We start from the raw sequence: 14,595 nt of genomic DNA, 5'->3' as shown, positions 1-14,595 counted from the left end.
ACAAGGAAAATGGTCCAAAGGATGCCATCAATTAGAATATAACTTCGGCCCAAGATAGGAAAATGTAGTTGCCATGATGTGATGACTATATATTTATATATATAAATCAAGAGCCATGGTTAAGGGTTCATGATTCTGATCCTATTCACTTCCACTTTGATCAAGCTGGGAAATTTATACTCACTCTGGGTTCTCAACAGGTTTTATAGCTTGTAGTTTAGACGATGAAGCCATTCATCCTTAAAGATCCTATAAGTAATGTTGCTTCTTCCACTGGCAATTTCCAAGGCAACAATTCTAAAACTGTAAACATCTGCTTTATTGGTTAAATACCCCGGCATTGCATATTCAGGTGCCATATTATATCCACTGCAAAATGAGAGTTTGATTTTACACAAATTTTCCATTTGAAATGAAGGATAAACATTGGTGATCAAAAGAAAAAACTTCTAGGATGGTTTCAAAAGTGATATTAATTGAACGAGCAATCATAGCCAAGAAGAAAAACAAGTTGAATGCCTTGATGGTATTTTTCACAAAAGTTTAGGGAGCTTAGGTGCCTATTGCCGAAAATTCCTAGTTTTAATTCCATGAGTGCTAGGCTAAAATTTTGGGTGGCTTTGGTTGGGTATAGGTTGGTTTAGTACCAATGGACATTAACCTAACCCAATTTACCAAGTCCAGGAATCACAAGGAGAATTGTTGCCTGAAACCATTTGGAAAATGAAAGGCATAAATGCCATGTTCAAGCATCAATCATTCCAATACTTTCTTATTTTCTTAAATACTCAGCAAATCAGGACCATCAAATCCAGAACTGCATTCTACTCTCATTGCTCTTAAAACAGATTAGCTCAAACTAATTATAAAATAAAAAATGTTATTTAATTCAATAAAGCAATTCAAAATTAACACTTGCACATCATTATGAATAACAAATTGTTTTACACATGAAAGGAGCAGAATCTGTGATGAGAGCACAAATCAAGGAGACCTAAAAGAGTTCCTAGTTAGTCTTGACCGAGCCACTACATAAAAGTTCATATTTGCTTAGGCTAACGATGCCGACAAGCTTTTAGATTTTGATTGCATAAGAGAACTTGGATGGAGGCAAAGATGCTACATGGTTATTCTTGAATGACCCTTCACCATTCTGTGAGCAATGACTCTCTGCCCACCCTTGGTTTCCTTGCTACTCATTTGTTTAAAAGGAACACATAAGTAAAATCCACACATTTCTACTTTTTAGCTTTCCATTCTCTTATACGGGTGAAATCTAAGATAATCAGAAATACATCACAGAAACAGGGCCTGAAAACAGATCCTTGGTCCAAAAAGGAGGAGGACCATGCTAAACAATATCTAGCCCGTTAATGCAAAATATTGCAGCATGTTATCCTCTCAGAATGACATTGAGTGAAACAAATTTTTCATGGTAACTCCCAGAATCATAAGAAGTATGAAGTATGAAGTATGAAATGTCATGAGAGATTCATCAAAAGTATACTTCAAATCAATTTGCATACTCTCAAATAGTAGCATGTTATCCTCTAGTTCATTCTTTCCATTAATTGACACAGAATCAGTAGAAATAGAATCAGATTTTACTTGAAACCCTAAAACAGGGTTGACCCCAAATTCTTGGTTGTTTGGATGAACAGACTTGAGCATGAGATCATTATGTCTAGACTTTGAATCCTTCTCCGGCTAGGGCTTTGAAGCCCCACTCTCCTTCTAGGTTTCATTGTTCTGCTCCTCTTGCCTACTTTCTGCTATTTCAGATACCACACTCTCACTAACCATAGTGCTAGTTTCGACAAAAATTACATTTCCTGAATAAAATTTCATTTAGGCTATGTTTGGTTCCCAAAAATTTTGAAGGAAAATGCAAGGGAAAGAAAATACAAAGGAAAAGTAGAAGGAAAGAAAAAGTGAAGGAAAATAAAAAAATAGATTAAAAGTTGATAAATTATTTTTTTTGTTACTTCAAACTCATTTTATTTATTTTAACTCATTAATATAAAGATTAAATAATTTAAAAATATATAAGCTTTTAATTAGTTTTAATTATATTTGATTTTCTTTGATATTTTTCATATGACGACCAAACATGAAAAAATCATTTTCCTTTGCATTTTTTTTCTTTCCTTAGTATTTTCCGGGAACCAAACATAACCTAAAGAATATTAAATTCTATTAATCACACAAAGTGAAAATAAGATGAACTAAACATTAGTTGCTGGAAAATATAAGATAGGTGCACTATTTGAACTATTGCTGGAAAACATTACTTTTACAAGGCCTGCATATATATCCGGATTAAAATCATATAAGTTGCAACACAATAGCATAACAACTAATTCATAGATGGTCATTCAGTGCGTTCATTTACATAAATGCCTGTAACAAATAATTAAACTACCATAATACCCACACCATACATCTAACATAAAACAATCATCAACCAATTTATGTGAAATGAAATTCTGAAACCTTAATACCTTGTTTGTATACCAAGAAAATATAAGAAAAACAAAAAATAAAACAACAACAATAATAATAATAGTAATCAAAATCCTGAATGCCAAATCGTTCATCATTAATTTCTCCCACGGAATTAAACCTATTATAAGCACTTGACATTAGTTGAGAGGGAATTTTCATTTTCAAAAAACCAGAAGAAAATACGACACATAATCATGAAAATTTCTCCCCCTATCCATTTCCTCTCGGTTTTCTCCGCAACCAAACGAAGGGTAACGGTTTTTGAAAAAACTAAAAAAAAAAAAAAAAAAATCAAGATAGAAGTGTTGACGATTCACGCAATCAAACCCAAAAATGAATTGCATATGCGATTATAGAGAGGGAACCTTAAAATCGAAGCTTTTCCTCTTCCAGATTCTTCTGCTAATCATCAACACCGTCCATTTCTATAAATTTCAGTCAAATATACAGATAATATTGGACGCTTACATGCTGATAGAGAGAGAAAGTAGAAATTGTAAAAAAAATTAATCCATCGACACTGCTAGAAAATTCTGAGCAAATCAACAGTAACAGTGGTGACAAAATTGAATTTTTACTATTACAAGTGCTAGGGCTAGGCAGCTTCAATATCACTCTACAAAAATTCAAAATTCAAATTGATTTTTCTTTCATTTTCCTACACCTTCACGGCAACCAAACGCTAGGGCTAAATATGAAAAGAATACTAATATCTTAAGTTGAACTAATCAAATGTTTTTATAGAATACTAATTTTAGGACATGAAAAAGAAATATTTGACATGATATTGTAATATGACCATCATATCCTACTCAAATTAGAAATTAGAAAAGAGTACAAAATCCATGCCCAAAACTAATATATTAAATAATTACCTATGAATAAATTAAAAGCCAAGACTTTTCATCTATTGCAATGTGATAAAATTGGCTTCCAAAGCTTATACTGATATATAAAACAAACAAAGATCCACAAACAAAATTTACCTTATTCACGGGTGATTTATGGTATAAGTTGCTCTTCCTCTTAACAACCATATTAGCTCAAGGGTTTTCTTAATCGGGTTTTAATGATAATAAACCATGGTTAAGTGACTAATTGGTTTAAATGGTAAAAAATCTCAGATATAAATTCGAAAATTCGAAAATTCATCAAAGGGCCAAATGGATACAAGATCGAGACTTTTGGAAGTATTTTGATCATAGGAAACGAATGTAAGATGAATGCATGGGTGCACTTAGGTTTTTCATATCGTTTCATGCATTTTTGAAAACTCGGTTTATCCTTTAAAATTTCGATTTCGTTAAAACCCGATTTTTATTAAATGTACCTTAAGAAAAATATTTTAAAATTGATATATTAATTCACCTAAAGACTTTGCCTAAGTGTTAGAAAAGAAAGGAATTGAAAAAGATAGGTTTTCGGGATCAAAAGGCTAAACCGGTCAAGGCTCTAGCCAATCAGCTCAATCGGTTGGGGAACTGGTCGACCGGTTGCCCTTGTCCGATCGAGGTCCGATCGAGGAGTGTCAAAAACACTCTCTCTCATCCAGTAGCTTCCTCTTCCCGGTTGAGGTTCACCCATTCCCGGTTGAGGTCCGGTCGAAGTAACGGTAACCTGCCAAAGCATTAAATGCTCAAATGACTAGTGAACTAGTCGACCCCTAACTCGACTGGTCGAGGCTGCATTTTGTTGTTTTTGGCTCCCAAGCTTAAAACCTATAAATTAAGAGCTCCATTTCATTTATGAGATAGAGAACACTTGCAATTAATTGTCTACCTACCTATTCTTGGCCTGAAAGCTCTCATTTCTTTCTTAGTGCATTAAATCATCACTTGCATATCATTTAGTGCACCCTTGTGAATCATCCTAACTTTGTTTTGTATTTGAGCTCTCTTTGAGCTAGGTTGAGGATTCATTCTTGTAAAAACTGAGTGTTAAAGCCTTCAACATGTTTGAATCTTGAAGAGATAAGAGCCCATTGGAGTCGGAATCCAAGTGTAAGAAGATTAGAAGCTTGGTTGAAACTTCAAGTTAGTGGAACCCTCACTTGGTTAGGAGATTGAGGAGAGTGGACATAGGCAAGGAAGTGCTAATCAAACCACTATAAAACCCGAGTTTGAATTCTCTAACTCTATCTCTTTATTTTTGTTTATATTTTGTTTGAACTTGTTGTGTTGGAAAAGTTTTTAAAAAACCCAATTCACCCTCCCCCTCCTCCCCCTTTGGGTGTTTTTCTTAATTAAACATAACCTTTATTTTCTCAAACCATTTGACAATTTTATCCACAAAATCAAAATGGGTCTCACACCAAGATTTCTTTGTTGCTAAGGCAAGATATGGAACTAAAATGTCCATCACAAATCCCAAGCCAACGCTAAAGTAAAACCATTGATCAATATAGTCACTACCATTTTTGTCTTCAATAACACTTTGCTTTTTATTTGGATCTTCATCTTGGCATTTTGTGAGCAGTAGAACTCCTCAAAGATTAAGCTTCCTAACAAAGGTTGACTCAGTGAAAGTTGTCATTTGCCCTATAAAAGGGATCTTACTAGAAAAATTATTATTTGACAAATTCAAATGACCCAAGAATGTTAATGAGGACATGCTTGAAGGAATGGTTCTGAAAAGCTCATTACTTGACAGATCAAGAGAGGACAATTAACGCAATAATGAAATGCTTTCAAGAATTTGGCCAGTGATCTGATTCCTGGACAAGTTCAGAACCACCAAACCATTTAATTTTGTTATTCTTTGGGGAAACTCTCCACTTAAATTATCACTAGATAAATCTATGCTAACAACAAGAGAAAGAGTCCTTGTATATTCTAGACTTTGGCCTTTGGTAATCACAACTAATCTTTCGTCATACAAGGAGTTGACATTCATATTTAACAGATATATATATTCAATTGCTCCTGAGCCATAGCTTTAAGCTCAATCAAAGTGACTGGAATTTCACCCATCAAATTGTTTTCTGCATTGTCTAAGACATGCATGGAGCTTAAATTTGAAAGTTGGGAAGGAAGTCTTTCAAAAAATATATTCGACTTCAAGTTGAGTATTACAAGATTTACAAAAGCAGCTCCAATCCAAGCAGGAACCTGACCTAAAAATCTATTGTAATCGAGATCAAGGACATCCAAACTTGTTAAATTTTGCAGAGATGAGGGGAGCTCTCTTGAAAGCTTGTTGTGGTTCAGGTGTAGTGATTCCAACAATTGTAACTGACCCAATAACTTTGGTATCATTCCAGACAAATTGTTATTTCCAAGGTCTAGAACAATTAGGCTAGAGCGATTATTTATGGTAGAAGGAATGCTTCCAATCAAATTTTTACTTGAAAAATCCATGACTTAAAGAAAAGTAAGGTGTCCTATGGAATATGGGATAGTCCCTGTTAGTCGATTACCCAAAAGATAAAGGAAATACAAGTTGGGTGAGTCATCCAACTTGTATTTTAAAAAATACAGTTGTATTAATTTGCAATAATTAATAGTTTGCTGGATGTAATAATTAATCTACTCAGGCGTGAGTCATCCACGCATTACGAACTCGGGGATAGAAATCTAAAAATTTATATTTTTAATAATAAAATAATTTTATAATATTTTTGAAAATAATACTTGAATAGGGGTGTTGATTTTATTTTTTAACATTTCAGTCTCTAGGCTGGATATTAAAAAAAAACAAAATTATTATTTTAATAATAAGATAAAATAATGATTTACTTTACATACCTTAAAAAGAAGTAAATTGTTTCAATTACATATATTAATCATTTTTATTTTTAATATATCTATTTTATAATAATAATAATAAATAAATATTTTAATTGTGTAATGGTTTATAAACGAAATTGCACTCAAATGCAACCCCATCTGATCCAATTCAATACACCGACTTTGAAGGGCCCCACCAAAAAGCTGTTGGCCCGTAATCCATCGACAAGGAACTTGCCAGCCATTTTCCTCTGGAATTTTCCTGGAAAACATCCTTACAGATTCTCAAGGAAACTTCTCAGCTCAATGATCTATCTATATATATATATATATATATATTCCTCGACCAGCAGTAGAGACACCAAGGAATTAAGTATCAGTGGTGGAAATAAAGGAAGAAGAAGAAGACAAAGATGAGTATATTCCAAGTGTTTGATCTGAGAAAGAAGGTGATAAAAAGAGAGGGAGCCGGAGCTGTGTGCCCATGCTGTGGAGGCCCTGTTGTTGCAACGCTTCTTGACTGCAATTTGCATGTCTGCTGTATCCCTGTCTCCCGCAAAACCAAGACCAATTACTTCTGCGCCATCTGTTCTCGTCCGCTCACCCTTACCACCCGCTGATTTTTTTTTTTTTCCTCATTAGTCATTACAACACCATAAAATCATAGTAATATATACGGGTATGACAACTCAGAAAATTTTTTGAGGTGGGTGTTTGTCTTGTGTATTTGTTGATAATGATCAAGAATTAATATTGATGAATGCGAGTGTTTTTGTTTTGAATTTAATACGGATGGATTGTGGAGTCTTGTAGTTTTGGTTGTGAAAAGACAAAGGGAATTAATTTGAAGTGGGTGTTTGTGTTTTCCCTTTTGTTATTTGTTCACCTATTGTAGTTTGACTATATAAAATAATTTTATTATTTATTTTTATAGAAAAATATAATTTATAGTTTTATTAAAATACTAATATATATGTATTTTAAAATATGATTTTTACTAAAGTATATATTTTTTTTTCCTTAGTGTTTTGTTGTTTAAACTCACAATCATGATGATGGGCTAGACACTTTCTTCAAAGGTCATCGACAATGGTTTCAACTTTTATGTCACTCGCGATGTTTTTATTTTGTCTACTATTGGTGGGATTTTTTTTTTTTTTTTTGTGTCCAAGAACTGCATTAATCAACCCCGGCCCCCCTTTTTTTTTTATGAAAAACTATATTATTGTTATATTTCATTTCTAAATATTTATTGATTTATTTTTTTAATTATTATTATTTTTACTTTCTTTTCCTGCAAATCCTTTGTGGTAATGATTTAATTACTTATGTTTATATGTTTAATTATCTTTCCCATTTACCTTTTAAAAGATAACATTGATATTATATAAAAATAATTTATTAATTCATACATTTCACATATAGCAATGTTCTCATACCTTAATACCAACTTTTTTTTTTTTTTTTTTTTCTTTTTTTCTTTTTTTAAGTATAAGTTTTTTTTTCTTTTTAACAAAATTACCATATAACCATAAAACTTAAACTCTTAGTGAGCCAAAGAAGCTTTTGGCTGATATGGTCCCTGTAGAGACAACTTAGTTGAGAGTGTGAAATAGAAGACTCCCTTTTAAGTTCTTAGTTGGAATCAATGAGGAATTGTTAGATTCAACTAACAGAACAATTTAGCTCACACTGGCGCCGATCTCTCACTGAGACGAGAAGTGGTGACTCCTGACCCCCGGAGGTTTAATTGCAAGGACAACGATCGGCAGATCAAGTTAAAAAATTGAGAGAGAAGCATGCCGATCGACCGACGACGACACTATACCTAGGTAGTAGTTCACATATGAAGCTATTAGGGGGTTGTGTCACACCCCAAAACCCATTTTAGGGGTATGACGATCATTTTACACCTTAAACCTAAATATTCAAAGTAGAAACAATATAAATATTTATTTTATAATTAGAAATTACCAATTACCAAATTCCTATTTAGAGTAGTAAAATAAATAAATTTTATAATCCTCAATTCTTAACTTTAAAAACTAATATATCAACTAAAGTGTTATTATCCAAATAACTCCAAACTTAAATAATTCAAATGATAATTAAATTTTAACATCTAAATAATGTGCAAAATAAAGTTGTACCAAAATCCTAACAAATAAAAAAAAATCCCCAATCTAGCCATCATGCATCGCCCAAACTAAGAGTACCTAAAAAATTATTAACGAAGTGGTATGAGTTTAAAGCTTAATAAGGAATATCAATGCAGTTTCATGGATAAAACATTTTAAATTATAATCACAAACTGGAGATATAACATATAATTATTTTCATAAAAAACTTTTAAGTTCAAAATGTTAATACAATCAAACTTTTCAACAAAACTTTCTCATATTCATTCCAAAAAAATTTCTCATTAAAATCAAATCAAATACATTCAAAATATCTTTACTCTTATCAAATAACAAATTATGCTTAATTAGGGGGACTTCACAAATGAATGGCTGGTTTCAAATTTGTTTCATTTAAGGTGAACAAAACCAAATGTCAATAATTATAATTGTTGATTAAAGTCATAAATTCAACTATTATAACCTATTAATTAGGGTTATATAATATCAATTATTATAACATATTGATTAGACCCAAATATGTAACAATTATAATCCATTTGACTAAGGTCATAGAAACCAGAGTCAAACACTTCATTTCATTAATTTAAACTTACAAAACAAAATATCATATATTCACAATTTTCATTTTTCATAAACAAAGAAAATGTTCAAACATATTTTTCCTACAAAACATATATTTGATCCATGCATATAAATATAAATAATATTTTTACACATTTCAAAATATAATATAAAAATAAAATTATTTCATTTTACAAAATCTGCATTAATTTCCATTACCTTGAAGAAACACTCAAGATCTTAAAAAATTTAGCTTTAAGAATTTACTCATCACTTAACATAATATCATACACAACATTTATTATTGATTATTTATCTAAAGATACAAATTTGAACAATATTTTATATAGTTTTCAATAATTCTAATTAATTTCTTATGTTAATATGATTAGAGATAATATTATTTTTAACTTCCTAAACAATAATAAATTAATTTAATAAATTTCCATATTTTTATAAAATTCATATTCCTTCCTAATTTTAATTTTACCCTAACTATTTATTTCTTTATATACTTAAATTAAATTAAATCTTGTAAAAAAAACTATTATTATTATTATTATTATTATTCTCATCATCCAACTATCATTTAACCACAATTCCATTATTTCACCCATATTATATATATTATTATTATATTACTTTCAATAGCGTGTAACACCATTTCCAATCTTTTTAATTTAAAAAAACCTAAATAAACAAACCCTAATCTAAGTTGAGATCTCTAAATTATTCAAATCTAATTAACAAATATAAAATACTAATATGATAATTAAAATATTACCTAAAAAATTAATCTTTAAACCCTAAACCTCCAAATCTTCAACCTTATACCTTTCGATCTTTTTGATTTTTATATAAAATGGTTTTCTAAATAGAGAAGATTGGGAAAATATAATTTATACCTAAAGTTTTTAAAAGCCAAAGACTTTTCTATCTTTATTAAATTAATTAATTTTTAAATTATGATTTTACCCAATTTTTGGGTGTGGGGTATTACAGGTTGTTAGGGAACTAAGGAGAAGAGACAGATAAAGGAGGCAAGCTGAACGCAACTTTCCAACATTCGGAAGGTGTTCAGCTCAGCAACTTAAATCTCTTTTCCCCCCTAAGAACCCCGGGGTGGTGAATGAGAGAGAGAGAGGCCCTCCTCGCATGTGTTTGAATAGTTTTATCAAAAGGAGCTTAAAACATAAAAATAATATGATATAAAAATTAGGGTAATATAACTTTTTGGCGAAGCCTTGTTTTTAACTAGGACATATATTTATGTCATGTTTAATGAAACTTTCATTACAGCAAAGTTATCCATTTCTTTAGCTTCGATTTTTTATTAAAACAAAAAAAAAATCCAAAATCAAATTAAAAAAATGATATTTTAATTTTTAAATAATTATTATTTAAGTTTTTTTGTTAGATTTATCATTTTTGAAAAGATCAATTCATTAAAATGGATGAAGTGATTCTAAATTTGTATATTTAACCCATCTTATGTTTGAACTTGGAAGCTAATGTGTATATATATATATATATCAATGTCCTTCAACATTTAGATGATTAGATTATTTTTACAAGAAAAAAAAAGGTAGGATATTTTTGTCAAAATTGAATATTTTTCAAGCTGAAAAACATGTCAGAGTTTAAAGCCAGTTTCTTTCTTCTATTTCTTGGAATTAAAGTCACTTTCTCACTGTTGTTTCTTTGTGGATCTTTTTATTAAGAATCCATGGTACTCTTAACTTTGGTTTTAAATTCACATTATTGCTAGAATACGCTACGTTTGGTTCTCGAAAAATTTAAGGAAAATATAAAGAAAAAAATAAAGAAAGAAAGTAGAATAAAAGAAAAAGTGAAAAAAAATTAAAAAAAATATAAATTTAAGATCAATAAATTATTTTTAAATATTTTTCAAGCTCATTTAATTTTTTCCTATTATATAAAGATTAACTAATTTAAAAATATATAAATTTCAAACAGTGTTTTTAAAATAGAGATTAAAAAATAGTTTTTTTTAACTTTAAAATATAAGAGTGTTTGACAAGATATTTTAAAAAATAGCTTTTTTTAAATAAAAAAAAAACTTGTGTAGTGAAAGAATTGTATTGTTTTTAAAAACAATGTTTTACTTTTATTTTATAAATTTAATTTATAATAATATGAAATCAAATTTAAGTTAAGTCTTATTAAAAAATAAAAATTAAATCTAAAATTATGTATGAGTTAAAGATAAATAATTTTTTTTAATTATGAAACAATTTTTTTATTCTAGTGAAACAAAAATTACTATAAGAAAAAAATAATTTTAATATTCATTTTTAATACAACCCAAATAAGTACTTTATTTTATTTTAATTTTTTTAATTTATTGTTTGATCATGATTTCTTATGCTTGTTTTAGAAATTGTTTTTAAGTTAAAGAACCAAAAAAAGTTTTATATTTTATAAAAATAAGGATATTTGATAAGTTATTTTTATAAAAGGACTTTAAAAAAAATAAAAATAAAAAGACTTATTTGGATAAATTGTTTTATTTTTTATTTTTATTTTTTGTTTTGATTTTGTAAAAACATTTTAAATTCAATTTATACCATATTAATTAATTAAATTTAATTGAAATCTTATTGAAAATGAAAATAATATTTTCGTGGGAGAATAAAATGAAATCAGATGTATATTAAAAAAATCATTGAAAATTTTTATTAAATTTATTCCTATTTAGTAATAATGATTCCCACAACTTTTTTTCAGAACTAATTTTCATTTCACCTACAATAATTTGAGAATTAATTTTGATATTGTAAATTTAAAAATTTTATCTGGTCATTTTTAAATAAAAAGGAAAAAAATATTTATAAATTCTTTTATATCTCCAATTCAATCTTTCTTGGCACATATCAGGTCAAAATGATATTGAACTTTACACATGGTGAAGGAGTTGTTCAATCACTATCAAATAGACTTTTTTCTAGATTAAAGAGGACAAGTTGCCAATAATGTTGTAGAATTTTCATAAACCTATAAACTTTTTCCATCAAGGAGGTAGAAATTTCATTAGTATGAGAAAATTTTCCACATTCATAGCATCATTCACGGAAGACATAATTGTACCTACCTCCCCCAAAGGTGTGGAAATCATGCATCAAGAAGTTAAAGGGTTTACATGGTGGAGCACACTAAAGTGTTTCTTTCTATTTTTCTCATTGCTTGTTACTTGGGTTAAGAAGAATTGAAATTCTTAGAGATAAGAAAACGAACTGGATTTGCAGACTTTTCATGCATGGAAAATGACTAAAGTTGGCAACCCAGTATGTGAAAACGATCAAATTTACTTTCAAAGTGTATGCATATAGCTTTACAAGTAAAATTTATTGTTGTCTTCCATGACTTCTGGTATAGGTTGCTGCTCTTCTTCTTCTTCTTCTTCTTCTCAACCAGAATGTCTTATCAATGATTTCATCCACAATATTCCAGTAAGCATCACACCAAGATTTCCTGCTTACTAAAACAAAATAAGGAACCAAAATACCTGCTGCAAACCCTAATCCGACGCTCAAATAAAACCACCGATCAATGAAATGATTGTCATTTTCATCGGTACCAGTGCTGTGCTCTTTATCAGAATCCTCATCTTGGCATTTTTCAACAAGAGGAGCTCCGCAAAGACCTGGGTTTCCATCAAAGGCAAGTTCATCAAAAGTTGTCATCTGTCCTGTAAAAGGAATCTTACCAGAGAAGTTGTTGTTTGATAGATTCAAAGAACCCAAAAAAGATAATGAAGCCATGCTAGAAAGAATTGTGCCGAAGAGCTTATTGCTTGATAGATCAAGAGATAACAATTCCTTCAACCTTGAAATGCTTTCAGGAATTTGGCCAGTAATGTGGTTCCGTGACAGGTTGAGAGCCACCAAACCAAATAATTCTGTTATTGCCTCTGGAAACTCTCCACTTAAATTATTGCCAGACAGGTCTATACTGGTAACAAGGGAAAGAGTTCTGGTATATTCTAGACGTTGTCCTTTCATGTTCACAACCAAGCTTTCTTCATAATATTGCCCTCCATACCGTCTGCCTTGAAAGCTCCCATATAACACAAATTGGTTTACATTTTTCTCTTGAGCCATTGCTTGGAGGCCACCCAATGTAGGTGGAATGCTGCCAGTCAAATTATTTTGTGAGAGGTCCAGGACATGCAATGAACGTAGATATGAAAGCTCAGAAGGAAGACTGCCAGAGAACCCATTCGACCTCCAGTTAAGGATTTTAAGACCCATAAAAGCAGCTCCAATCCATGTTGGAATGTTACCTGACAATCTGTTGTAACTGAGATCAAGAGTTTCCAAACTAGACAAATTTTGGAAAGATGAGGGCAGCCCTCCTGAGAGCTTGTTGTTTTCCATGTGAAGAGATTGAAGCCACTTTAACTGACCCAACTGTTCTGGAATTCTCCCGGACAAGTCATTGTTTCCAAGGTCTAGAACTCTTAAGGAAGAGCAATTGATTACGGTTGAGGGAATGCTTCCTGTCAAACTATTCCATGAAAGATGAATGATATCAAGACCCCTTATATCTCCTATAGAAGCTGGGATGACTCCTGTTATTTGATTACCCGAGAGAGAAAGGACCCTCAAGCTTGGAATGGATTCACCTATGCTCGGTGGGATGGGACCCGAAAAATTATTGTTGGAGAAATCTAGTGATTCAATAGTTTTGGTTGGAAGAGGAATAGGTCCTTCAAAGAGGTTGGAGCTGAAATCAATCAATGCATATTGAGAAACATTTAATGGATTTGGTAACTGGCCATGCAAGTGATTGAGAGAAAGATTTAAGAAATCTAAATTAGAAGAAAGATTCCAAAACCAGTTTGGTATGGGACTTGAAATGCTAGTGTTTGAGAAATCAAGAGACACAAGCTCCTTTTGGGACTGAAGCCAAGCTGGAAAGAAGGACCTAAACTGCATGAACCAAAAGCAAGGTCCCAGATCTGGAAAGGGGGGACCCAACTAGAATTTACATTCAAATTGAAACCTGAATTGGACTGCATGTACAGATGTTTCAACTTACTTAGCTTTGAGAAATGCTCTGCAGAGAGAATCCCTGTCAAACTATTGAAAGAAACTTCCAGGCAAAGTAATTCAGAAAGCTGTCCAAAACTATCTGGGAGAGTCCCATTCAGTTGGTTAGTTCCAAGCCACATATCTGTCAAGTGTTGCAATGACCCTAAAGTTGCAGGGATGGGACCTTGAAGGCTGTTATTGTTTAGTTTGAGGCTCTCAAGATTTGACAATGCCCCTAAAGAAGCAGGGATAAGGCCTTCAAACTCGTTATATGACAGGTCTAGTTCCACAAGATTTTCAAGCAGTCCCAACCATTCTGCTAATTTGCCAACTAATTGATTGTTGGGCAGGATCAAATTAGTCAAGTAAGGCATATAACTTTTAGAGCTGCAGTTTTCCATTCCTTCCAGAAATTGAGGTAAACTTCCTGTCAAGTTATTATGGCCTAAGTCCAAATATTTTAGGTTGCAGAAGCTTCCAATGGACTCAGGAATGCTACCTGCAATCACCAAGAACAAAAAAAGAAAAGAAAAAAAAAATCATCTATTAACATATAGTATAATAATATATACCAATTATAAAGTCATAAGCAATAAATTTAAGGAAGAG

General features: G+C 30.9%; 1 protein-coding gene across 1 annotated transcript; it reads right to left on the bottom strand.

The window, feature by feature from the left end:
• Nucleotides 1-292: 292 nt before the first annotated feature.
• LOC117921918 (receptor-like protein EIX2) lies at nt 293-14,387 on the bottom strand. Its single transcript, XM_034839866.1, has 3 exons — nt 13,944-14,387; nt 12,459-13,884; nt 293-369 (listed from the first exon to the last, which is right to left on the bottom strand). The coding sequence occupies exons 1-3, from the start codon at nt 14,385-14,387 to the stop codon at nt 326-328; spliced, it is 1,914 nt and encodes a 637-aa protein (XP_034695757.1). The 3' UTR covers nt 293-325.
• Nucleotides 14,388-14,595: the final 208 nt, after the last annotated feature.

Source organism: Vitis riparia, chromosome 9, assembly GCF_004353265.1.
Source record: "Vitis riparia cultivar Riparia Gloire de Montpellier isolate 1030 chromosome 9, EGFV_Vit.rip_1.0, whole genome shotgun sequence".
Lineage (NCBI taxonomy): Eukaryota > Viridiplantae > Streptophyta > Magnoliopsida > Vitales > Vitaceae > Vitis > Vitis riparia.
The sequence above is the reverse complement of the archived record's forward strand: the minus strand, read 5'-3'. Positions and strand labels throughout refer to the sequence as shown.

Bases quoted from the DNA above. Each gene is read 5' to 3' on its own strand.
- LOC117921918 (XM_034839866.1), bottom strand. From the start codon at position 14,387: ATGGAAAACTGCAGCTCTAAAAGTTATATGCCTTACTTGACTAATTTG. The intron at 13,885-13,943 runs GTAAATTCTAGT...TGGTTCATGCAG, and splicing joins ATTCAGGTTTCAATTTGAAT to TTTAGGTCCTTCTTTCCAGC. The intron at 370-12,458 runs GTATTTTGGTTC...CTCATTTTGCAG, and splicing joins CGGATTAGGGTTTGCAGCAG to TGGATATAATATGGCACCTG.